Genomic DNA, 25388 nt, shown 5'->3' with positions numbered 1-25388 from the left:
GCCAGGAGCCCAAACCACTGCAAGGGGAGCCGGCCTTTAATTCTCAGGGCTACGGGCAGAGCAGGGCCGCCATCCCAGGGGGCCCCCAGCCGTCGCAGTGTCCAGCGCCGGCGGCTCTGCCAGTCCTCAGTCCCCCTTCCGCGGCAGCCTGGTGCCCGCAGACCCCGGATAGGGCAGGCCCAGGGGCGGGTAAAAGGCCTCTGGGAGCGCGGGGCCTGGGCCCAGCCTCTGCAGATGCGGGTACACCAGGCCCAGCTCCGCCGGGCCATAGCGGATGGCACCGGGTGTGCACAGACCCCGCACCACGGGCGGCAGGAAGCCCGCATGCAGGAGGGTGGGCGGGGGGTCCCCGGGAGGTGTCAGGCCCCACGGCCGCACTGGGTCCTGCTTCAGGGCCCCCGCCCGGATGACAGAGGTGAACTCGGGCCGGGGTGGGGCCGGGTGGCCGGAGGGATCCTCGTCACCACTGTCCTCTGAGCCTTCGGTTTCCCTCGGGACGGGCTCCACTTTGATGCGTTTGCCCTGCGTCTGGGGGGCCTCCTTCTCCAGCGAGGCAGTCTCCTTCCCTTCTGCTGGAGGCTCCGGCTCTGCAAGAGGAAGATGCTCAGGGCTTGTGTGTGTCCCCAGCCCCTCAGTCTTCCCATCTGTGGAATGGAGCTGTGCTCAGTGGGCCAGGCCTGTAGTTCTCAGCTGGGAGTGGTTTTTTTTTTTTTTTTTCTTTTTTTTGGGTATTGCTCTATTGCCCAGACTGGAGTGCAGTGACACGATCTCAGCTCACTGCAACCTCTGCCTCTGGGGTTCAAGCGATAAGTGATTCTCCTGCCTCAGCCTCCCAAGTAGCTGGGATTACAGGCATGTGCCACCACACCCAGTTAATTTTTCTATTTTTAGTAGAGATGTGTTATCAGCATGTTGGCCAGGCCAGTCTTGAACTCCTGACCTCAGGTGATCGGCCCACCTTGGCCTCCCAAAGTGCTGGGATTATAGGCGTTAGCCCCATGCTGTCTAGCTGGGAGTGGTTCTGTCCCCAGGAGACACCTGGCAATATCTGGAAACATTTTGGGATGTCACAGCCCTGGGGAGGGTACTGTTGGCATCCAGAGGGGAGAGGCCGGGGTGCTGTGAAATAAACATCCCAGTGTCTCCCCAGCACAGAACCACCTGGCCCTAAAATGTCAGTAGAGCCGAGATCAAGAAACCCTGGTCTAGACCTGTACTGTTGAATGCAAGTTTCCAGGATAGAGCTTTCCGTGGTATTGGAAACATTCTATATCTGAACTGTCCCACGAAGCAGCCACTGGCCATATGTGGTCACTGTGCACATGAAATGTGGCAGGTGTGGGTGAGGACATGGATTTAAAGTTGTTTTTTTGCCGGGCTCATACCTGTAATCCCAGCACTTTAGGAGGCTGAGGAGAGTGATCACCTGAGGTGGGGAGTTTGAGACCAACCTGGCCAACATGGCAAACCCCGTCTCTACCAAAAATACTGAATGAGCCAGGTGTGGTGGCGGCTGCCTGTAATCCCAGCTACTCGGGAGGCTGAGGGGCAAGAGAATCACTTGAACCCAGGAGGTGGAAACGGCAGTGAGCCAAGATTTTGCCATTGCACTCCAGCCTGGGCAACAAGAGTTAAATTCCATCCCCCTCAAAAAAATAAAATTTTTTGAGACAAGGTCTCACCCTGTCACAGAGGCTGGAGTGCAGTGCAGCCATCACAGCTCATGCAGCCTCTAACTTGCAGGCTCAAGCAATCCTCCCCGCTCAGCCTCCCGAGTAGCTGGGACTGTGGGTATGCACCACCACACCTGGCTAATTTTAAAAATTTTTTGTTGAGACAGGGTGTCACTATGTTGCTCACACTGTTTTTTTTTTTTTTTTGAGACAGAGTCTTGCTCTGTCGCCAGGCTAGAGTGCAGTGGCGTGATCTTGGCTCACTGGAACCTCTGTCTCCTGGGTTCAAGTGATTCTCCTGCCTCAGCCTCCTGAGTAGCTGGGACTACAGGCGTGCGCCACTATGCCCTAATTTTTGTATTTTTAGTAGAGAGGGGGTTTCACCATTTTGACCAGGATGGTTTTGATCTCTTGACCTCATGATCCGCCCGCCTCGGCCTCCCAAAGTGCTGGGATTACAGGCCTGAGCCACTGAGCCCGGCTACCCACACTGGTCTTGAACCCTTAGGATCAAGCAGTTCTCTTACCTTGGCCTCCCAAAGTTCTAGGGTTACAGGCATAAGCTACCACACTTGGCCTCAATTAAAATTTTCTTTTGTGGAGACAGAGTCTTGCTCTGTTGCCCAGGTTGGAGTGCAGTGGCGTGATCTCGGCTCACTGCAACCTCCACCTCCCGAGTTTAAGCTATTCTCCTGCCTCAGCCTCCTGAGTAGCTGGCATTACCAGGCATCTGCCACCACACCTGGCTCATTTTTATATTTTCAGTTAAGATGGGGTTTCACCATGTTGGTCAGGCTGGTCTCAAATTCCCGACCTCGGGTGATCACCTGCTCCGCCTCCCAAAGTGCTGGGAATATAGGCATGAGCCACTGTGCCAGGCCCTAAATTTTGTATTCTTAGCAGAAACATGGTTTCATCATGTTGGCCAGGATGGTGTCAATCTCTTCACCTCGTGACTGCCCGCCTTGGCCTCCCAAAGTGCTGTGATTACAGGCGTGAGCCACAGCGCCCAGCCTGGATTTTAACGTACATATAAATGGCTGCCTGTGGCTAGTGGCTTCTGGACTGGACAGCCAGGACCCAAAGATTCCTTGGTGTTTCCCAGGGGCCGAGGGGGTAGGTGGGGCTCACCTGTGGGCTCTGGTCCCGGGCTGGATGCATCCTCACAGGTCATGCTGGCTGGAAGCTGGAAAGCATCCAAAGGAGTTTGGCCACCCTCAGCTTGGCTGGGGACAAGATGGATGTATGCAGTTAGGATCAGGCGTCCTTGGCCATCCAGGGATCCCTTCTGCCCCTCCCAACAAGCGTGGACACCCAGACAGGTAAATGTGGGAGCCTCACCGAGGCATTTACAGGGCTCGCCGCCAGATCCCTAAACTCCAGGTTGATGTCTCTAGCCCAGCTTGGCCCTCTAAGGCCAGACCTGTACAGCTGGCGGCCACCTGGATGTTGTCACCTGGGTGTCCCCTGGCGCCTCATGCCCATCTGATGTCTGCGTCTTCCTTTCAAACCTGCTGTTCCTCTCCGGAGCCCAAATCCAGACCCAGCAAAGCCAGAGCCCCGGGCAGATGATGATCTCCACCCCTATAGTGTCGGGCACTGCCCAGGGCTGGCCCCCCTTTGCCCTCATCCTCCAGTGCCCATCTTGTCCCTCCATGCCTCCCTTCATGGCAGCGAGAGGGGTCTCTTTTCCATGTTCTTTTCTGAGAAAGGATCTCACTCTGTTGCCCAGGCTGGAGTGCAGTGGTGCAATTTCATCTCACTGCAGTCTCCGCCTCCTGGGTTCCTGCCTCAGCCTCCTGAGTAGCAGAGACTACAGGTACCCACCATCACACCTGGCTAATTTTTGTATTTTTAGTAGAGACGGGGTTTCACCATGTTGGCCAGGATGGTCTCGATCTCCTGACCTTGTGATCCGACTGCCTCGGCCTCCCACAGTGCTGGGATTACAGGCGTGAGCCACCGCGCCCGGCCACATTTCTCACTGCTTTCTACTCCAGCCTCAAGCACTACCTTTAGGGTTAGGCTGCTGCTCGGAGCCCTTCCTCTGCAACACCTGTTCCTGCTTCTGGCTTCCTGCCATGAGTTGCTCTGCTCTGCGGGCTTCCCCTAGTAAGAGCCTGCTATGGCTCCCCAGGACCCGAGAGTCAAGAGTCCATGGTTAGGCACGGTGGCTCACGCCTGTAATCCCAGCTCTGTGGGAGGCCGAAGTGGGTGGATCACTTGAGATCAGGAGTTCGAGACTAGCCTGGTCAACATGGTGAAACCCTGTCTCTACTAAAAATACAAAAATCAGCAGGGTGTGGTGGCACATGCCTGTAGTCCCAGCTAACTCAGGAGACTGAGGCAGGAGAATCACTTGAGCCCGGCAGATGAAGGTTGCAGTGAGCCAAGGTTGCGCCACTGTACTCCAGCCTGGGCGACAGAGAGAGACTCCATCTCAAAAAACAAAAAACCAAACAAAAAAAAGTCCGGACCCTCCACCTGAGCCTGAGGAGGCTGTGAGCCTGCCTCGGCCTTCCTCAGAGATACTGTCCCCCTCCCCTTGGTGACTCTTCTGTCTCCTGCCAGCAAGATGGTTCCACTCTGGGCCTCTGCCCTCCCCGTTCTCCCCTCCTTCCCCTTCATGTCTGCAGACCCCTCAGGCTTGTCCCAAACTACAAACCCTCCCTGAAGCACCCCCACCCGAGGTGGAGAGAGACAGCAGGGCCCTGCAGGAGGGGTGGGCACAGCCCTTACCTGAGCACGTGGCTGACCCAAAGCACGTGGTGCTCCCCGGGGCTCTTCCCGCTGCCAGCCACCGTGGCCACAGACTGCAGCCACACGAAGCCCCCAGTGCGCTGTAGCCAACGGTAGTAACCAGTCATCACCTGACCCTTGTCCAGCACTGGGCCCAGCCCAGGGGTGGGAGAGACGGGAAGGGGTGTGGTGGGGACCGGGGCAAGGCAGAGACAGGTGGATAGGAGGAGACAGGAGAGGCAGAGTGAGAGAAAGCAGCAGGGTAGACAGGGAAACAGCAGGGAGGAGAGAGAAAGGCAAAAGCAGAGAGAGAAAGAGACAGAGTCAGAGACTGAGAGGTAGCCCAGCAGCGAGGCCTCGGGCATTTGAGAGACCCCACAGCTGCCCTGACTCCCCACTGTGGCGTCAGCAGTGGCCTGAGCCACTGCTCAGTCTCCTTGCTGCTCTTACAGTGCTACAGGGAGCCCCTGGAGCTGTAAGTGCAGCAGGAGGGACTGTGGGCAGCCCTGAAGAAGGACTTCCAGGGACCAGGGAATAGGGTACTTGGGTCGGGGTGGTGGTAGGCAGGCATGGTGGGTGGAGGCGGGTCTCACAGTCCACATGGCTCTGGCGGATCCTGGTGGCATCCTGTCCGTGGACGAACTGGTAACAGCTGCGGCCCACCAGCTCTGAGGGCCCCAGATCCATGTGGTCGCTGACTCTGGCGGGGTGACAGAGAGGGGAGAAGGAGGGAGTCAAAGACCACAGGGTGGGAGAGAGGTGCAATTGGCTCCAGAGTCACCTGGGGTTCAGACCTTTGCTGTAAAATTGGTACAATAGCAGTGTCGGCAGGTCCGGTGGCCCATGCCTGTAATCCCAGCACTTTGGGAAGCTGAGGTGGGTAGATCACCTGGTCAGGAGTTCAAGACCAGCCTGCCCAAGATGGTGAAACCCCACTGCTACTAAAAATACAAAAATTAGCCAGTTGTGGTGCATGCCTATAATCCCAGCTACTTGGGAGGCTGAGGCAGGAGAATGGTTTGAACCCGAGAGGTGGAGGTTGCAGTGAGCCGAGATCATGTCACTGCACTTCAGCTTATGTGACAGAGCAAGATTCTGTCTCAAAAAAAAGTCTGGGCACAGTGGTTCAGGCCTGTAATCCCAACACTTTAGGAGGCCGGGGCATGTGGTACACCTGAGGTCAGGAGTTCGAGACCAGCCTGCCCAACATGGCAAAACCCCATCTCTACTAAAAATAAAAATTAGCCAGGCATGGTGGTGGGCACCTGTAGTCTCAGGTACTTGGGAGGCTGAGTTGGAAGAATTGCTTCAACCCAGGAGGTGGAGGTTGCAGTGAGCCGAGATGGCACCACTGCACTCCAGCCTGGGCGACGAGCAAAACTCTCTAACAAAAACAGAACAAAAAACCAACCATAGAACAGCGTCCCTCCTGGGGTAGCTGTGACATTCACGTAGACGGTAAGTGGCAAGGCCTCAGAGCGTGGCACTATTTCACCACTTAATCCGTCTCCACTGTGGGGTACAGGAGAGTAAATGGATGAGATGAGAGGCCAGAGAGAAATGGGCTGAGACAGGCAAGGCTCTGCAGCCGCTGGAGGAGGCCGGGACCCAAGACATAGCCCCTTCCATTCCCCAAGGGACCCCTGGGCCAGGCCTCTGCCCTGCTCCCCTGCCTTCCCTTCCCTTCTCCCCATCACCCTGCCCCTCCACTGCTCTTCTGCCTTCCATGGCTCCCTGGTGCCCTAGCCTGCAGACCGAGCGCCCCCTCAACTTCCCATGTACCCCAGATCTCCAGTGTCCCCATCCACCAGCCACAGCCCCCAACCCCGGTACCTGCTCTCACAAGCAAGGATGGTGAGACCCAGGCTGAGACGAAAGACGATCATGTGTCCGTGGAGTGGCAGCTCAGCCAGGGGAGCTGGGGGCAACGTGTGCCCGAGGGCCACAAGGCCCAGGGCGTGGGCCCGAAGGCGCCCAGTCACGTGGATGACCTGCTGGTGGTGGGCATGGTTGGAGGAGGGGGCGGGGCAGGACGGTGGGGGCAAGAGGATCATCACCAGGACCACTGGGCAGGGTTCCCTCTGTCACCCACAGTTGCTGGGAAACTGACTGGGCAGTGTATGACCCTCCTTCCAACCCAATTCCCTAAGCCATCTGAGAGAGTGAAGCCACCAGTCTGGTTCCCTCCGTCACCCACAGGTCGGGGACATGGCTGGCTGGAACGCAGGAGCCTGACTGCTCACACCCACCTTGTACCCCGAGGCCTTGACGTGCAGCCCCCTCTTGGTGAGCGTGGATTTCATGCGGACAAAGAAGGAGCGCTCCCGGACCAGGGAGGAGGGGGGCACCTTGGTGAGGCTGGTCTCTGGGACAGAGAGTGAAGGAAGGTTATGGGATCCTGAAGAGGAAACACACAGGCCACCCCAACCCTGCAGAGCCAGCTGGACATAGACACAAGAGGCCCACAGGGCCACGGCCGCATTCAGAGGCATGCCTGATGATTTTAGAAGCTCACGGGGATAGTAATGTGGCAGCCATTGAGTCCTTTTTTTTTTTTTTTTTGAGACTGAATCTCACTCTGTTGCCCAGGCTGGAGTGCAGTGGCATGATCTTGGCTCATTGCAACTTCTACCTCCTGGGTTCAAGTGATTCTTCTGCCTCAGACTCCCCAGTAGTCTGGATTACAGACACACACCACCATGCCTGGCTAATCTTTGTGTTTTCAGTAGAGATGGGGTTTCACCATGTTGGCCAGGTTGGTCTCGAACTCCTGACCTCAGCTTCCCAAAGTGCTGGGATTACAGGTGTGAGCCACTTCGCCCGGCCCCATCTGTTTCTTTCTAATGGTTCAACCTGCTCCACCCTCCCCTGCTCTGAGCCTGCCATAGCTCCCTAAGGCCTTTAGAAGAAAGCTCACCGCTCAAGCTCCATCTTCCAGGTCTCAACACTGACATCTCCAAGAAGCCCTCCCTGACCCCAGGCTGGGCCAGCCATCCCCTCTGGGAGCCCAGGTGGGTGGGGCTGGAGCTGTCACAGGTCACTACCGAGTCACCAGGACAGGGCCTGGCCCATGACAGAGGATTTGGGGAATAGCAACAAAGAAGACTCACAAATCCAAATTCTTCTGTAAACCCCACAAAACAGTCTTAAAAATATGCTCACACACAGATGACCCTGTGCCTCAAAATTCAGGTACAGATGCAGTCCCATTCACTGACAGCCGGCACATGTTGGAACCATCACCCCACGATTGCAAGCACAGCTGATGTCTCAGATGTTTTTGGTGTTAAGCAAACCCAAGATTGGAAAATCCTATTTACAGGATGTTAGCCTCATAGGCCCCCAACATCTCAGAGCTATAAAGAGCCGGCAGGGTAATCTGCAACACCCGCTCTCCCATATGCAGTGGTAGTGGAAATTTCCACTGGAGAGAAGGGTTAGGCGTGCTGACCCCAGAATCCACTGAGTTGGGCTGGAATCCAACTCAGTCACTTACAGCTGTGTGACCTGGGGCAATTAGCTTAACCTCTCTGCACTGTGCCTCCATTTTCTGCTCTGTAAAATGGAGAGGACTGTTCCTGCTTTGTGGGGCTATGCTTAGGATCTAATGCAAAAGAAAAAAAAATTTTTTTTTTTTTTGAGACAGAGTCTCACTCTGTTGCCCAGGCTGGAGTGCAAAGGCATGATCTCGGCTCCCTGCAGCCTCTGCCTCCCGGGTTCAAGCAAGTCTGCTGCCTGTTTCCCAAGTAGCTGGGATTACAGGTGCTTACCATCATGCCTGGCTAATTTTTGTATTATTAGTAGAAATGGGGTTAGACCTTGCTGGCCAGGCTGGTCTCGAGCTCCCAACCTCAGGTAGTCCACCCATGTCAGCCTTCCAAAGTTCTGGGATTACAGGCGTTAGCCACTGTGCTGTTTTTTTCTTTTTGGAGACAGAGCCTCACACTGTCGCCTGGGCTGGAGTGCAGTGGTTCGATCTCACTGCTGCCACCTCTGAAGTAGATGGGACCTGTATTCTCCCTTCCACCTTCCACCTCCCAAGTAGCACGTGTCGTCATGCCCAGATTTTTTTTTTTTTTTTTTTGAGACGGAGTTTTGCTCTTGTTGCCCAGGCTGGAGTTCACTGGTGAGATTTTGGCTCACTGCAACCTCCACCTCCCAGGTTCAAGCGATTCTCCTAACTCAGCCTCCCGAGTAGCTGGAACTACAGGCATCTGTCACCATGCCCAGTTAATTTTGTATTTTTAGTAGAGACGGGGTTCCTCCATGTTAGCCAGGATGGTCTCGAACTCCTGACTTCGGGTGATCCACCCACCTCAGCCTCCCAAGGTGCTGGGGTTACAGGTGTGTGCCACCATGCGTGGCCTTTTTTGTACTTTCTTTTTTTGGAGAGACTGGGTTTCACTATGTTGCCCAGGCTGGTCTCCAACTTAAGTGATCTGCCCCCGCTTCGGCATCCCCAAGTGCCAGCAGCGGAGCCAGGCCCTAATGTAATTATAGAATTACGTATTTAAAGGCACAGCCCCGTGTAGATGCCCAATAAGCCTGCCTTGTAATTAATTTACCTAAGCGTCTCCCAGCTGCTTTCAGCAGCCGGGGGTGGGGGTTAGGGGGCGGTCTTTCTGTAGCTCAAATTTTGGGGAGCTTGGTAATTTTAAGGAGCCAAGTCTCACCGCCTCAATTTAGGCTCCGATTCCTTTTGCAGAGATTCGTTCTACCCAGCTCTAACTTCAGTGCTTTTTGTATAAACGAGGCATGGCTGGAAACAACACGGGGCGTCTCCCGACCTACCCTCAGACTACATTCTTTGGGGGCCCTTAGAATTACCGATCTCCGGGGTATCCGCAAGCGAAGAGGAAGAGGAGGAGGAGGAAGAGGAGGAGACGGAGGGCGGGGTTGGGGGGCCGGGGGTCGGGGCCCGCAGTCCCAGTTGCTCCAGCACCTCCGAGTGGTCCCCTGGGTGGATGTAGTCGAAGACGCTGCTGCCCGTCATCTCCACCTGCCGGCGAAGGAGGGGAATACAGGGGCGGGTGGGGTGCGCGCGCAGTCACTCGCCCGCCCGTTAGGTTCAGCCTTATTTGCCTGCACGCAGGTGCGCCTCGTGCCAGCGTGTTTTATTTTTAAGAAAAAAAAAAAAAAAAAAATTACCTTTCAAACGGAAGATATAAACTTAGACTCTTCTCGCTTCATGCCCAGTGATTAGTAAGGATTTTTCCCCCGCCCACTCTATTAAGGGGCTGTGTGAGGGAGTGGGGCGTGGGTGGGAGATGTCAGAGCCTCCGTTTACCCAACTCCTGCTTACTCACTGCCACCCCCATACAGCAAACAACTGTGCCCTAGCATGAATCACAGGGTGTCCCAGCAGGAATGAGATTCAGGATACAAACAGTGGTTTTTAAGCTCTTTAAGGAGTTAAGAGCTTTTCAATCACACTTTTACATTCAATTCTACCTCCTAAATCTCTCTTCCAGCAGTCCTCTTCTCTCTGCCTCCCTCAGTCCAGGTCCCCATTTTCTCCCCACTGTCTGCCCCAGCGTCCTCACTGGTTTTCTCACCTGCAGTTCACTCAAAGATGCCCCCACAAGTTACTGACCTGACCGCCATTGCTGCCGTAACTCCCACTGCCCCTCAGTTTGGGGGTGTGTGTCACTTTTGATTCTCTCTGTCCATTATCCCACTGGGCTCCTCCCCCTCATTAAATCCGCCTCAACCCAGCTTCAAGCCTTTTCTTCTTTTTTGAGAAGGAGTTTCGCTCTCCTTGCCCAGGCTGGGGTGCAATGGCACAATCTTGGCTCACTGCAACCTCCGCCTCCCGGGTTCAAGCAATTCCCCTGCCTCTGCCTCCAGAGTAGCTGGGACTACAGGCATCTGCCACCACACCCAGCTAATTTTGTATTTTTAGTAGAGACTGGGTTTCACCATGTTGGCCAGGCTGATCTTGAACTCCTGACCTCAGGTGATCCGCCCACCTCGGCCTCTGAAAGTGCTGGGATTACAGGTGCCAGTCACCATGCCCAGCCAAGCCTTTCCTCCACTTTTCCTCCCTCCCCTCCTCTTGTCCAAATTCCCCTCCTTTTGGTGTCTTCTCCAGGAATCTCTGAAAAGCTGCCACAAGTTGCCAATGCACTGAATTCCCCAAATTTCCTATTTGCCAAAAATATTTGTAAAAGGAATCAAAGTTGATAGCAGTTCGTATTGGAGGGACCGGCAAAGCTTAAGGTGCCTTGAGATGCCAGGGCTCCAATGATGGGGCTTTCAGTAGGTCTTCCTGCCCTCCTTTTTTTCTTTTTTGAGACGGAGTTTCACTCTTGTTGTCCAGGTGCAGTATCAACTCACCGCAACCTCCGCCTCCCAGGTTTAAGTGATTCTCCTGCCTCAGCCTCCCGAGTAGCTGGGATTATAGGCACCTGGCACCACGCCCAGCTAATTTAGTATTTTTTTTTTAGTAGCGGTGTGGGGGGGAGGGTTTCTCCATATTGGTCAGGCTGGTCTTGAACTCCCGACCTCAGGTGATCTGCCCACCTCAGCCTCCCAAAGGCTGACTGCTACAGGTGTGAGCCTCCGAGCCTGGCCATCTGCCCCTCTTTTAGTTACTCATCAGCCTCCACCTGCAGGAGCTGAGGTGAAGACAGAAGCGCAAGCCGGCAAACCTCAATCCCTCCCAATATGAATTGCTCTAAACCAGTTTTTGAGGCAGAGTCTTACTTTGTCATCCAGGCTGGAGCGCAGTGACTCCATCACAGCTCACTGCAGCCTTGACCCCATGGGCTCAAGGTCCTCCCACCTCAGCCTCCTGAGTAGCTGGGACAACAGTGTGCCAACATGCCAGGCTAATTTTTAAGTTTTTTTGTAGAGATGGGGTTGGGGGTGGAGGGATGTCTCACTGTTGCCCAGGCCGGTTTTGAATTCCTGGCTTCAAGTGATCCTCCTGCCTCAGCCTCCCAAAGTGTTGGGGTTACAGGCATGAGCCAGTGTGCCCAGCCTCTAAACCTTCAAAATTGTTGAGAAGAAGAAGAAAAAAATAAAATTAAGAGGAAACAAGTGTTGGTAAATATGGTGCACCTGGCCTGCCAGTCATTGGCAAACTGATCTTTCAGCGAACCTGCTTTCCTCAGATCCACTGTGACTTTTTTTTTCTTTTTTGAGATGGAGTCTGGTTCTGTTGCCCAGGCTGGAGTGCAGTGGCGCGATCTCGGCTCACCACAACCTCCGCCTCCTGGGTTCCAGCAATTCTCCTGCCTCAGCTTCCTGAGTAGCTGGGATTACAGGCATGCACCACCATGCTCAGCTAATTTTCGTATTTTTAGTAGAGACGGGCTTTCATCATGTTGGCCAGGATGGTCTCAAACTCCTGATTTCATGATCCACCCACCTCGCCCTCCCAGAGTGCTGGGATTACAGGCGTAGCCACCGCGCCCGGCCCCACCTGTTACTTTAATAGCCCTCCTCTGCCTACGAGGATGAACCATACTGGGTGCCATGTGGGGTGCCAGGATCACACTTTGGGGGACCACAGAGCTTCGGTCCATTCTGCTTGCTGTGGTGGTGAGGCCAGGAGACAGGAAGGGCATGCATGGGCCGGGCAAGGGAGAGCCTGGCTGAGCCAGTCCAGGAGGTCCACTGGGGTCCCCTTACCTGTGAGAGACCCAGATAGATGGAGACTGTCTCTGAGATGTAGAGGAATTTTCCTTCCTGGTTCAAGGCGAACACAAAGCCATCCAGCGACTAGAGCCGGGAGAGACAGGGAGGGGGAAGGGGAGGACCTGGTGCCCTCCGTCCAGCGGCTAAGTGGTAAGAGAGGTTCTGAAGCCTGGGGCTCCACCTGAAGCGGATTGTTCTGGTGGGGACGGGACTTCAGTGGCTCTTGGAAGGGGCAGGGAGGAGTGGGATTTTGATCATTCGGTTTCCCAGTCCAGGCACCGCCCCCCAACAATGGATGGATGCTGAAGAGGCTGCTGGTCACCAGAGGCGGCCGTTAGGTGGCAGCAAGGAGCAGCAGGCGGGGATGGGGCCTCACTCACCTGTAAGATGTGTCCTCCCAGGTGCTGCTCGAAGACTTCGGACACTAGCGCTGCGGGGCCGCGGCGGCCTGGGGCTGGGGCAGAGGGAGAGATGAAGCCAGGGTTGGTCTGGCTGACCCTGCGCAGGGCAGGGCCCCCGGGAGCCAGTCTACAAGCCTCCCTCTCTTCCCCCAAGGCTTGTAGACAAGTTGGGGTATCGGGTCGCCTGTGGAGGAGAGACCTGGGCTGTGGGACACACAGGTGGGTGGGACAGTGAGTGGCAGACTCTGACTCATAGAGACAGAGTAGGGGGCAGGGGGTCCTAGAGGGATTCATTCATTCACCCACCCGTTCACTCACCACCTACTGCCCCGGCGTCTTGCACTGGGCACTGCTGGGGGTGCAGCGATGACCAGACAGTCCAGCACCCCTCTTCCCCACTGGGCTCTCACACCAGGGGCAACTGAACAGCAAGCAAGAAACTAACATTCTCTGCTTAGGGAGCCCATAAAAATAAACAAATACAGCTGGGCGCGGTGGCTCACGCCTGTAATCCCAGAACTTCTGGAGGCCAAGGTGGGCAGATCACCAGAGGTCAAGAGTTCAAGACCAGCCTGGCCAACATGATGAAACCCAATCTCTACAAAAATTAGTTGGGCATGATGGCAGGTGCCTGTAATCCCAGCTACTCAGGAGGCTAAGGCCGGATAAATTGCTTGAACCCAGGAGGTGGAAGTTGCAGTGAGCCGAGATTGCGCCATTGCACTCCAGCCTGGGCGACAGAGCAAGGCTCTGTCTCAAAAAAATAAAAAATAAAATAAAAATGCATTTCAAATAAAATAATAAAAATACCAAAAATATAAAGAGACGCAGAGACACAGGAAAAGAGTTGCCGAGAGAGATGGAGATGGGGACTGAGACGGAGGCGATGTGAGACTCCTGGAGGGAGCTGCAGACCCAGTGCTGGGGGTGGGGGGCCAGGGGACACACTCGGTGACCTTGAGGATACCCAGGGGCCTGCTTCCTATGGGGCTGAGGGAACAGGTCTCCTGTCAAGCACCAGCGCTGCCCCTCCCTGGCTGTGCGCCCTGGAACCAGCCTCTCTGCCTCACTGTGCCTCAGTTTCCTACTCTATCAACCAGGTTTGCCAGGAGTGGTGACTTCCCAGGCTGGCTACGCATTCGGTTCACTTAACAGACAGAAAGGGCCGGCTGGGGCCTGGCAGAAGCAGATGCCTCGGCACAGAGCCGGGATTGGCATTAATAGTGTGATTACGATTGTTATTACCCCACCATCAAAACACCAGGCAGCGAAACCCCGCCCCTCCCCCACGGGCGTGCAGCCCCCGCGTCCCCAACCCCTGAGTGTCTGCGCTGAGCTTCCTCCTCCCGGGAGTACCCCACACCCTCCTGGTTTTTCCTCCCTGCCTCCACCTCCGCCTGGAGCTCCAGGAACAATTACTGGGGGGCTGGGGGGGTGATGGGGACCCCCTCCCTCAAGATAGAGCTCGGAACCAGCCGGGTGACAGGCAGGAACAATGCTGCCTGCTAATTGTCGCAATTTTCCCCTGTCATTTTTGCTAATTCCTTCATTTTCCCTCTCCCAGGATCAGCCTGGGTCAGACTGAACCGCTGCAATTAACAACATTAATGGGCACGTCGGGATTGGGGGGTGCGCTGGTGGGGGCTTGGGGACCTGCTGTTCTCCATCCCGGGGCCGGGTCCCCTGTGACGGGGACCCCCAGATCTCCTCATCCCTGACTGGTGTGTCTTTTTACCCTCAGCCTCCACCTCCCCATCCTACCAAGGTCCCGATGGCTCCCACTGTTCCCTCCTCTCCCTCTCTCCTCAAAATGTCCCCATTCATCTGTCCCCCAAATTCAGTAGCAGGCTTTTCACTCTTTCCACATCTGCCCCTCCCCATGTCCAAAACCCAAACATCACTCATCCATTTAACAAACACTTGCTGTGGGTCTTATCAGAGCCTGTTCAGTGTCCTCAACGCCTGCACAGAAAGGGAACACAGAGGGGCAGAGAGAGGAGGGAGGCCAGGGGCAGAGAGAGGAGGGAGGCCAGGGGCAGAGAGAGGAGGGAGGCCAGGGGCAGAGAGAGGAGGGAGGCCAGGGGCAGAGAGAGATGGGAGGCCAGGGGCAGAGAGAGGAGGGAGGCCAGGGGCAGAGAGAGGAGGGAGGCCAGGGGCAGAGAGAGATGGGAGGCCAGGGGCAGAGAGAGGAGGGAGGCCAGGGGCAGAGAGAGGAGGGAGGCCAGGGGCAGAGAGAGATGGGAGGCCAGGGGCAGAGAGAGATGGGAGGCCAGGGGCAGAGAGAGGAGGGAGGCCAGGGGCAGAGAGAAGAGGGAGGCCAGGGGCAGAGAGAGGAGGGAGGCCAGGGGCAGAGAGAGGAGGGAGGCCAGGGGCAGAGAGAGATGGGAGGCCAGGGGCAGAGAGAGATGGGAGGCCAGGGGCAGAGAGAGGAGGGAGGCCAGGGGCAGAGAGAGGAGGGAGGCCAGGGGCAGAGAGAGATGGGAGGCCAGGGGCAGAGAGAGGAGGGAGGCCAGGGGCAGAGAGAAGAGGGAGGCCAGGGGCAGAGAGAGGAGGGAGGCCAGGGGCAGAGAGAGGAGGGAGGCCAGGGGCAGAGAGAGATGGGAGGCCAGGGGCAGAGAGAGATGGGAGGCCAGGGGCAGAGAGAGGAGGGAGGCCAGGGGCAGAGAGAGGAGGGAGGCCAGGGGCAGAGAGAGATGGGAGGCCAGGGGCAGAGAGAGATGGGAGGCCAGGGGCAGAGAGAGGAGGGAGGCCAGGGGCAGAGAGAGATGGGAGGCCAGGGGCAGAGAGAGGAGAGAGGCCAGGGGCAGAGAGAGGAGGGAGGCCAGGGGCAGAGAGAGATGGGAGGCCAGGGGCAGAGAGAGGAGGGAGGCCAGGGGCAGAGAGAGATGGGAGGCCAGGGGCAGAGAGAGGAGGGAGGCCAGGGGCAGAGAGAGGAGGGAGGCCAGGGGCAGAGAGAAGAGGGAGGCCAGGGCAGAGAGAGGGGGACTCAGGGACAGAGAGAGGGGGACTCGGGTAGAGAGAGGAGGGAGACTGAGGGTCAGAGAGAGAGGGGGATTCCGGGACAGAGAGAGGGGCATCTGGGGGCAGAGGGAGGAACCTGGTGGGAGAAAGAGGAGGGACTATGTGGCAGGCATGGGGAGACCAAGGGGCAGAGAGGAGGGGAAGACCTGGGGGATGACAGACAGGGGACCCCGGGCAGAGAGGTGGAAACTGGGGGCAGAGGGCAGAAGCCAAGGCCTCTTCCAAGTCAGGTCTCTGCTGTCACCTACCCCTCTCAACTGCCCTGAAGGGCTGTGCTGACCCTGAGTCCTGGAAAGGAGAGGCTGGGGCTTCATCACTTGGGAAGTCTGGGAAAGGGGCCCCTCACACGCCCCATCGTCAAAGTGCTGCAGGCCTGAGGGCTTCGTGGGGTGGGCAGCATGGGGTGGGGCAGTGCCAGGTCACCTCTGCCTTAACTTTCCTCAGCCTCATCTGTAAAATGGGTATGCAGTGATAGAGCTGAATGGGCTAGTGCATACAGTAGGTGCCTAACACTGGCAGCCATGCCACCATTCTTTTTTTGTTTTTTTGAGACCCAGTTTTGCTCTTGTTACCCAGGCTGGAGTGCAATGGTGTGATCTCCGCTCACTGCAACCTCCGCCTCCTGGGTTCAAGAGATTCTCCTACCTCAGCCTCCCGAGTACCTGGGACTATAGGCGTGAGCCACCACGCCTGGCTAATTTTCTATTTTTAGTAGAGATGGGGGTTTCACCATGTTGGCCAGGCTGGTCTTGATCTCTTGACCTCATTATCCGCCTGCCTCAGCCTCCAAAGTGCTGGGATTACAGGGGTGAGCCACTGCACCTGCCTTTTTTTTTTTTAAGATGGAGTCTCGGCTGGGCGCGGTGGCTCATGCCTGTAATCCCAGCACTTTGGGAGGCCGAGGCGGGTGGATCACGAGGTCAAGAGATCGAGACCATCATGGCCAACATGCTGAAACCCCATCTCTACTAAAATACAAAATTAGCCGGGCATGGTGGCGCGTACCTGCAATCCCAGCTACTCAGGGGGCTGAGGCAGGAGAACTGCTTGAACCCAGGAGGCAAATTGCAGTGAGCCGAGATCGCGCCATTGCACTCCAGCCTGGCGCCTGGCAACAGAGCGAGTCTCTCTCGAAAAAAAAAAAAAAGATGGAGTCTCACTCTGACACCCAGACTGGAGTGCGGTGGGGCAATCTCAGCTCACTGCAACCTCTGCCTCCCGGGTTCAAGTGATTCTCCTGCCTCAGTCTCCCGAGTAGCTGGGATTGCAGGCATGCGCCACCAAGCCTGGCTAATTTTTGTATTTTTAGTTGAGACAGGGTTTCACCATATTGGCCAGGCTGGTCTCAAACTCCTGACCTCAGGTGATCCACCCACCTTGGCCTCCCAAAGTGCTGAGATTACAGGCATGAGCCACCGCGCCTGGCTGCACTATTTTTTCAGCATGACTGCAGGTAACATGGGGGTCCCTCTGCCTTATCGGGTGGTTCCTTGGAGGCCGCCCTCTGTGTCTCTCACACCCACATACATTGTAAGCACGTCCCAGGGGTTGACCTGACCATATCATCTGCATCCCACCACCCATGGGCCCAGCTCAGTGTAGCTGTCCTGCCTGCACTGCCACCGTCTCATCCTAACCGAGCTCCACCCTCATCACCTCTGCAGCTCCCCTCTCACTGCAGGTAACAGCCAAACCCCTACCATGTCGCAAGACGCTGTGTACAGCCTGTGTGACCTGCACCCAGCGAGCTCACCCCCGCCTGCCTCAGGGCATTCGCACCTACTGTTCCCTCTCCTGAGCCACTCTCTTCCAGCTTTTCTCACAGCTGCTCCCATACCTCCTTGGAGTCTCATCTCAAAGGTTACTTCCTTGACCGAGCGCAGTGTAATCCCAGCACTTTGGGAGGCTAAGATGGGGGTGGGGGGGATCACCTGAGGTCAGGAGTTCAAGACAAGCCTGGCCAACCTGGTGAAATGCTGTCTCTATTAAAAATACAAAAGTAGCCGGACGCGGTGGCTCAAGCCTGTAATCCCAGCACTTTGGGAGGCCGAGGCGGCTGGATCACGAGGTCAAGAGATCGAGACCATCCTGGTCAACATGGTGAAACCCCATCTCTACTAAAAATACAAAAAATTAGCTGGGCATGGGGGCGCGTGCCTGTAATCCCAGCTACTCAGGAGGCTGAGGCAGGAGAATTGCCTGAACCCAGGAGGCGGAGGTTGCGGTGAGCCGAGATCGCGCCATTGCACTCCAGCCTGGGTAATGAGCGAAACTCCATCTCAAAAAAAAAAATAAATAAAATAATACAAAAAGTAGCTGGGTGTGGTGGAGCATGCTTGTAATCCCAGCTACTCGGGAGGTGGGAGAATTACTTGAACCTGGGAAGTGGAGGTTGCAGTGAGCCAAGATTTCGCCACCACACTCCAGCCTGGGGGACGGAGCAAGACTCTGTCTCAAAACAAAACAAACGTTACTTCCTCAGCGAGGCTGTGCTTGACCTGTGAGCTAAGAAGTCAGCCCTTGGCTGGGCACAGTGGCTCATAGCAGCAATTCCAATACTTTGGGAGACCAAAGTTGGCAAATCACTTGACACCAGAAATGTGAGATCAGCCTGGGCAACGTGAAGACACCTTGTCTCTGTGAGAAAATGCAAATGGTAGTTATGCGTGGTGGTCTGCACCTGTAGTCACGGGTACTTGGGAGGCTGAAGTGGGAGGCTCTCTTGAGCCCGGTAGGCAGAGGTGCCAGTGAGCCAAGATTGCACCACTGCATTCCAGCCTGGGCGACAGAGCAGGACCCTGTCTTAAAAAAAGAAAGAAAGATGTCACCCTTCCTTCCCTCATCTGCCACAGTCACTCAACAATTTATGAAGCCCTCATTGTGTCCCAGACACTATTCCAGGCTCAGCAACCAAGGGGCTGTTGGTGAATGACACAAAATAACAAGAGAAATCCAGAGAGTGTCAGATGACAGTAAGTACTATGTGAAGAAAGAAGGCTGTAAAGGCCGGGCACGGGGCTCACGCCTGTAATCCCAGCACTTTTGGAGGCCGAGGCGGGCAGATCACCTGAGGTCGAGAGTTCGAGACCAGCCTGGCCAACGTGGAGAAACCCCGTCTCTATTATAAACATAAAATTAGCTGGGCATGGTGATGCATGCCTGTAATCCCACCTACTGGGGAGGCTAAGGCAGGAGAACTGCTGGAACCAGGGAGGCAGAGGTTGTGGTGAGCTGAGATGGTGCCACTGCACTCCAGCCTGGGCAACAAGAGCAAAATTCTGTCTCAGAAAAAAAAAAGGATGTCAGGTGTTTGAGACCACTCTGGCCAACAAGGTGAAGCCCCGTCTCTACTAAAAATACAAAAATTAGCCGGGCGTGGTGGTGCACGCCTGTAATCCCAGCTGCTCGGGAGGCTGAGGCAGGAGGATCACTTGAACCTGAGAAGCAGAGGTTGCAGGGAGCAGAGATGGCACCAGTGCACTCCAGCCTGGGGGACAGAGAGAGACGGAGACTCCACCTCAAAAAAATAACAAACAAAAAAAAGGCGGTGAAGAAAGAGGGGAGTAGGGGAGTGCTGGAGGTTCGGGGTGGTGGTGTCTTGTTTAATAAGGAGGCCAGGAAAGGCCTCACTGAAGAGCTGACGTTTTGAGGGAAAGTTCCTTTATTCTGTGCGGTCAGCACAGTGTGCAATGGCACTGGGGCAGGAATGTGCTTCTCTGAACACATGCATGAAGGTGAGTGCTGGGGGGGAGGGGTAAGATGAGACCAGGGAAGGGGAGGCAGGGGGCTTGCTTGGAGGGTTTGCAGGTCCCACCCTTTAGGGCAGAGGCTTGTTCTCTGCTGTGTCACAAGCACCTCAATTGAGGTCGAAGTGAGCAGATCACCTGAGTTCAAGACCAGCCTGGCCAGCATGGTGACACCCTATCGCTACTAAAAATTATCCAGGCATGGTAGTACTCATCTGTAATCCCAGCTACTTGGGAGGCTGAGGCAGGAGAATTGCTTGAACCTGGGAGGCAGAGATTGCAGTGAGCCCAGATCACACCACTCCACTCTAGCCTAGGTGACAGCAAGATTCTCGCTCTTAAAAAAAAAAAAAAAAAAAAAAAGTGGCCGGGCACTTTGGGAGCCCGAGGCGGGTGGATCACAAGGTCAAGAGATCGAGACCATCCTGGTCAACATGGTGAAACCCCGTCTCTACTAAAAATAAAAATAAAAAAAAAAAATTAGCTGGGCATGGTGGTGCATGCCTGTAATCCCAGCTACTCAGGAGGCCGAGGCAGGAGAATTGCCTGAACCCAGGAGGCGGAGGTTGCAGTGAGCTGAGATGGTGCCATTGCACTCCAGCCTGGGTAACAAGAGCGAAACTCAAAAAAAAAAAAAAAAAAAGGCTAGGTGACGTGTCTCATGCCTGTAATCCCAGCACTTTGGGAAGCCAAGGTGGGTGGAATCAGGAGTTCAAGGCGTCAGGAGTTGGAGACAGCCTGACCAACATGGTGAAACCCCGTCTCTACTAAAAATACAAAAATTAGCCAGGTGTGGTGGTGTGTGCCACCTCAGGAGGCTGAGGCAGGAGAATTGCTTGAACTCAGGAGACGGAGGTTATGGTGGGCCAAGATCACACCACCGCATTCCAGCCTGGGAGACAAGAGCAAACTCCATCTCAAAAAAAAGAAAGAATAGGGAATGCTGACATGAGGTCCAGGCCGTCTCCTCTCCAGACTCAGAGGCTCAGTACTAGAGCTGACCTTCTGTTGTCCCATTTCACAGATGGTGGACTGAGGCCTAGAAAGGCAGAGACCTAAAACCCATCCCTATAAAACGCTGTTGACCTCCAGACCACATGGGATGGCTGAGAGGCAGCCTTTGGGGCCAGGCCATCTGTGTGTGAATCCCAGCTGTGTGACCTTAGGAAAACAGCTTCACACCTCCAGGCCTCAGCTTTCCACGTCTGTAACTGGGGAAACATAATAGTGCCTCTCTCTGAAAAAGAAAGGTATTTTGTATACAGGCTTATCACAGGGTCTGACGCATGCATTGTGTATGATTACTATTATTGTTATTATTTTAGGTACTGGGTCTTGCTGTGTCACCTAGGCTGGAGTGCAGTGGCACGATCACAGCTCACTGCAGCCTCGATCTCGGCTCAAGCAATCCTCCCACCTCAGCCTCTCCAGCATCAGGGACTACAGGCAGGCGCCATTAAACCGGCTAATATTTTTTTATTTTTGTAGGAACTGGGTTTTACTATGTTGCCCAGGCTGGTTTCGAACACCTGGTCTAAAGCGATCCTCCCACCTTGGCCTTCCCCACCCCCACCAGTGCTGGGATTGCAGACGTGAGCCATGGTGCCCAGCTTATTACCGAGGAGGGCATGGGAGCCCCCTCCCCTTCAGAGAGCGTGACCAACAGTGCTCTGGTCTGTGGCTTCAGCTGAAACGCTGTCCTCAGCTCCCCCTCTGAACTATGGAAGCAGGTGCTTGGCCTCTTGTTGGGGACCCTGTAGAGCTAGAAATGCCCCTGTCCCCCGATTTCCCAATTTGGGGACTATAGGAGTCCATGAAGCGCCAAGCCCACCCACACGTTCCTGACCCTCCTTCCACCTGGCACCATGGTCAGGGGGGCGGGGGTCGATTAGGTCCGTGGTCTGCCACATCAGTGCTGTGACCTCAGCCAGCCCCTGCGCCTCCAAGCCCCGAATGCCCATCCAGGTACTAGGGACTGGATGCCGCCGGGACTCTCTTAGCCCCCTCTTTCCCTCCCTCCAGCTCGGGGACAATAGGCAAGATGTTTATCCCCCGCCGGCGCACATGTTGTTCGAGGTAATGACAGTAATCAGTGGCGCTAATGCCGCATTCTCTCCGCGCCAGTCAATTCCCCTAATTACCGCCTGGGAAGCCGGATTATTTAAATTTAAATGGTGATTTATTGCGAGCTTAATCAATGCTATTTTCTCTCCCCCCTCTTCCCCTGGGATGGGGCAAGGAGGGGAACTGGAGCCCCTCCAACCCCACCCTAAGGACACCCTCTTCTCCTGGAGGGGTGGGGACAGGGTAGGATGGGGCGCCCTGAGACACCACTCACTGCCTATCGTCATAACCGCAAAGCTGTAACAAACACATGAAACAGAAGTAATAACAGCAAAAAAAAAAAAAAAAAAAAAACACGCCGATGCCTCCGTAATAAAGTCTGAGTAATAATAATAAACTCAGATATGTATCTGTGTCTTACAGAGTTTACATTTTTACATAATCTAGATTATATTGCTTTGCCTATTTCTTTCTTTCTTTTTTGAGACGGAGCCTCACTCTGTCGCCCAGGCTGGAGAGCAGTGGCCTGATCTCGACTCACCGCAACCTCTGCCTCCCCGGTTCAAGCGATTCTCCTGCCTCAGCCTTCTAAGTAGCTGGGGCTACAGGCACGCGCCACCACACCTGGCTAGTTTTTGTATTTCTAGTAGAGATGAGTTTTCCCCACATTGGGCAGGCTGGTCTCGAACTCCTGACTTCAAGTGATCCATCTGCCTTGGTCTCCCAAAGCGGTGGGATTACAGGCTTGAGCCACCCACCGGGCCTGCTTTGCTTATTTCTTTTCTTTTCTTTTCTTTTTTTTTTTGGGGGGGGGACGGAGTTTAGCTCTTGTTACCCAGGCTGGAGTGCAATGGTGCGATCTCGGCTCACCGCAACCTCCGCCTCCTGGGTTCAGACAATTCTCCTGCCTCAGCCTCCTGAGTAGCTGGGATTACAGGCACGCGCCACCATGCCCAGCTAATTTTTGTATTTTTAGTAGAGACGGGGTTTCACCGTGTTGACCAGGATGGTCTCGATCTCTTGACCTCGTGATCCACCCGCCTCGGCCTCCCAAAGTGCTGGGATTACAGGCTTGAGCCACCCGCCTGGCCTGCTTTGCTTATTTCTTTATTGCGTCTTGGCCACTAGGATGCCAGACACTCCGGGGCAGGGACTTTCATCTAATTTGTTTCTCCTGCTGGATCCCAGCGCTCAGAAAAGTGCTAGACAGGCAGGAGATGCTCCAAAAGCGGCAGCCCCCACCCCTCCTCACCGCCGAACCCCAGCAGCCCCACAAGGTCACTGCTGATAACAGCATTGGCCGCATATACATGGCTCGCTCTGAGCTAGGCACTTCCTGGGACTTTGCAAATAGGACCTGCTAGATTCTCTGTTCAGCCCCCTGGGGGAGGTTGGACCGTTTTTTCCCACTTCACATTAAGGCACAGAACAGTGAGGTGACCTGCCCGCGGTGGCAAAGCTGGGGGGTGGCTGCGCGGCGACAGGTCATCTTCCTGAAGCTCCCCAGCTCATCCCCCACACCATCCGGTCTCCCTCTTGCTCCTCCAACTGGGGGCTCAGACTGTATAGTCCTTGCGTCCCTGCTGGGGACCCTCAGGTCGGGATCCAGGGTCTCTTGCCCCTTAGTGAACGGGCGGCCCGGGCCAGGGTGGGAACCTCTGTGTCCGTCCCGCTCATGCAGCTGGGAGTCTCTGGTTGTAATAATGATTCCTTTCCCCTGATAAAAAGGCAGGAATAGCATTTAGCAGTGACCCCCTAGCACTGCCAGCCCCCTGTTTAGGGCAGAATTCACGAAATTTTCCCAACCTCTTACACCCATTTCACAGTTTAATAAACTGAGGCTTGGAGAGCAGAAGCCACCTGATAGGGGCACGTAAAGGTCCTGGTTGACTCCAGAGACAAGCAGCTCGGCGCGGGCAGGCCCGCAGCTCAGACCCAGGCTGCGGTGACTCGTCTTGGAGAGCCCGGGCCCCTCGCCCCGCGCATGCGCACTCACCGAGGCCGGCCGGCGGCCCCGCTGCTCTCAGCCCCCAGGGCGGCGCCCCCAACGCGGCGAACCGGCGCAGGCGGAGGTAGGTGACGCTCAGGCGCACGATGGAAGCCTTGTCCAGCTGGCTCGAGATGGCGCCGGGCAAAGGGAGAAGCTTGGCCAGCTCGAAGAACTCCAGGTTCTCCTTCCCGCGCCGCGAGCGCGCCGCGTTCCGGGACTTCTCCTTGCGCTGAGCCTGCAGGCTGGGCGGGCGGCGCGGAGGAGGTGTCGGCGAGGCTCGGGGGCTCAGGGGAGTGGGAACTGAGGGACAGCCCCGCCTCCCAGGGCCTTGGGAACCGGACTGGAGAGTGGATTCCACACCTCTGGAGGTGGGAGCAGACCGGAGTGTGGATTCTGCACTCCAGCCAAGGGAGCGTCTCAGAACCTCGAGTGGCAATTCTGGGGGGGAGGAGGAATTCCGGTGGGGTGGGGGGAGATTAAAGATGTTGGGCGTGAATTCTAAGGACCGGGACTGGAAGCAGAACGCAGGGGACCGGGCTCAGGACGGTGGTTAACTCAAGGTAAGACCTTCTAGCCCCAGTGGGCGGGGCCGGGAGCTGGGTGTGAACTGCCCCTTGGGATGGGGACAGAACATCGGGTGTGAATTGTCCTCGGGGACGCCTCCCCGGGGGCGGGGCCGCGGCCAAGGGGGCGGGGCTTTGCTCACCACGGTCCGGACGGCGCCTTGACCATCAGCCCGGGTAGAAAGTCCCACGGGACGCTGGAGCCGCGGCCTCCCCCGCATTTGACCTCGCTTCCACCGCCACCGCCGGGATAGGGGGCCGCCATCTCCGGGGGGCTTGCTCAGGCGGGCTCCGAGCCCCGTGTCTCCTGCAGCGGGAAAGGGCCAGAGGCAGCGCACAGTGCCCTCGGGAAACCTTCTAGGGAAACTGAGATCCGCGCGGGGCTCAGGGTCCCATCAGGGAGCTGGGGGGTGTGGGGGGGGGCTGGATGGTGCCTCAGTTTCCCCTTCCTGGAGGCCTCGGTTCGGAGGCCGCAGCTCCCACCCTGGCCGGTCCGGGGCTGGCGCTCCGGGTGAGGACGTGCCCCGCCGCCGCCTCCCCCGCGCCGCCCGCCAGCGCGCCCGCCTCACGCCCGCGCCGGGCTGGCTCCCGCATACCAATGGGCGCACGCGGCGCGCATACGGATCGGACCGGCCCGCGCGCTGCGTGCCAAGCATGCCCAAGACGGGCGGGGGGCGGGCGCCTCCTGGGCCAGGCACGCACCGCTCCAGGCCCTGGAGCCCCCTGCCCCGGGGACCCGCCCCCCAAGCCCATCCCCAGAGTCCGACTCCGCGGATCTGCAGTGAGCCTGTTTCCCCGGCAGGGCTAAGGAGGCCAGGGGCAGAGGGCAGGGACCCCCATCCTGTGTCCTGTCCGGGGATTTCCCCCAGCCCCTCGGGGTGGCGCCACGTGTCCGGGCCGCCACATCCCCACGACCACAACTTCCTCCCTGAAGACCCCGGCGCGCGAGCCCCAGCCCCGGACGCAGCCGCCACAGTCTCTGCCCAGGACACCCCCAGGATGGACTCGACACGCGACACGCGGGGCCCAGGTGTCCTGGTCTCCTGATCCCCTGGAACCACGAACGTTTACAGTTAGATCTTCATTCCTTCAGGACCAGGCGTTCAGAACACTCCCTTACCCCTGGAAACAGGCCGTTCCCAAACCTCCCCAGCCGGGTGTCCAGATGCCCCAGACCCCCGCGTCCGGGTCTCCCAGCCCTGCGTCTCCTGCAGAGGGAAAGGGCCAGGAAACCAAACATCCGTGCGCCCCTTCCCCCAGCCTCAGGATACCCTCGTCCTGACACCCCAGCCCCCAGACACTGGAGTTCCAGCCCCCCATTCCTCCCGACCCAGAAGTCCCCCTCCTGCCAGCCGGCAAGCTTCCCCTACCCGCAGGACAGCCAGTCCGGTTACTTGGCCGCAGAGCAGGCTCCGGGCGCGGCGTGGGGCCGGCCGGGCGGCACGGAGGGGCCGCTCCATAGACCCCGGGGCTCGCGGGGCGCAGCGGGACGCGCGTGCTGTGGCGCCCAGCTCTCGGCGCCCACCTCGGCAGCGCAGACTTGGAGACTC

General features: G+C 56.7%; 1 protein-coding gene across 6 annotated transcripts; it reads right to left on the bottom strand.

The window, feature by feature from the left end:
* Window positions 1-18: 18 nt before the first annotated feature.
* On the bottom strand, window positions 19-25388 carry NPAS1 (neuronal PAS domain protein 1). Of its 6 annotated transcripts, none has more exons than XR_004738028.3 (12): window positions 25209-25388; window positions 23982-24145; window positions 23282-23517; window positions 12434-12507; window positions 12048-12137; window positions 9240-9411; window positions 6662-6777; window positions 6246-6403; window positions 5006-5112; window positions 4413-4513; window positions 2805-2899; window positions 19-587 (listed from the first exon to the last, which is right to left on the bottom strand). XR_004738028.3 is itself a non-coding variant. In XM_035284678.3 (12 exons), exons 2-12 carry the CDS (start codon window positions 24101-24103, stop codon window positions 127-129), a joined length of 1782 nt encoding a protein of 593 aa, XP_035140569.3. In that variant the 5' UTR covers window positions 24104-24145; window positions 25209-25388; the 3' UTR covers window positions 19-126. The 6 variants fall into 6 exon arrangements, 4 of the variants coding, with proteins under 4 accessions (XP_035140569.3, XP_002807896.4, XP_035140570.3 ...); XM_035284678.3 differs by having other exon boundaries at window positions 4413-4560; window positions 6246-6406; XM_002807850.6 differs by having other exon boundaries at window positions 4413-4560.

The sequence above is a fragment of the Callithrix jacchus genome, chromosome 22, assembly GCF_049354715.1.
Source record: "Callithrix jacchus isolate 240 chromosome 22, calJac240_pri, whole genome shotgun sequence".
Lineage (NCBI taxonomy): Eukaryota > Metazoa > Chordata > Mammalia > Primates > Cebidae > Callithrix > Callithrix jacchus.
The sequence above is the reverse complement of the archived record's forward strand: the minus strand, read 5'-3'. Positions and strand labels throughout refer to the sequence as shown.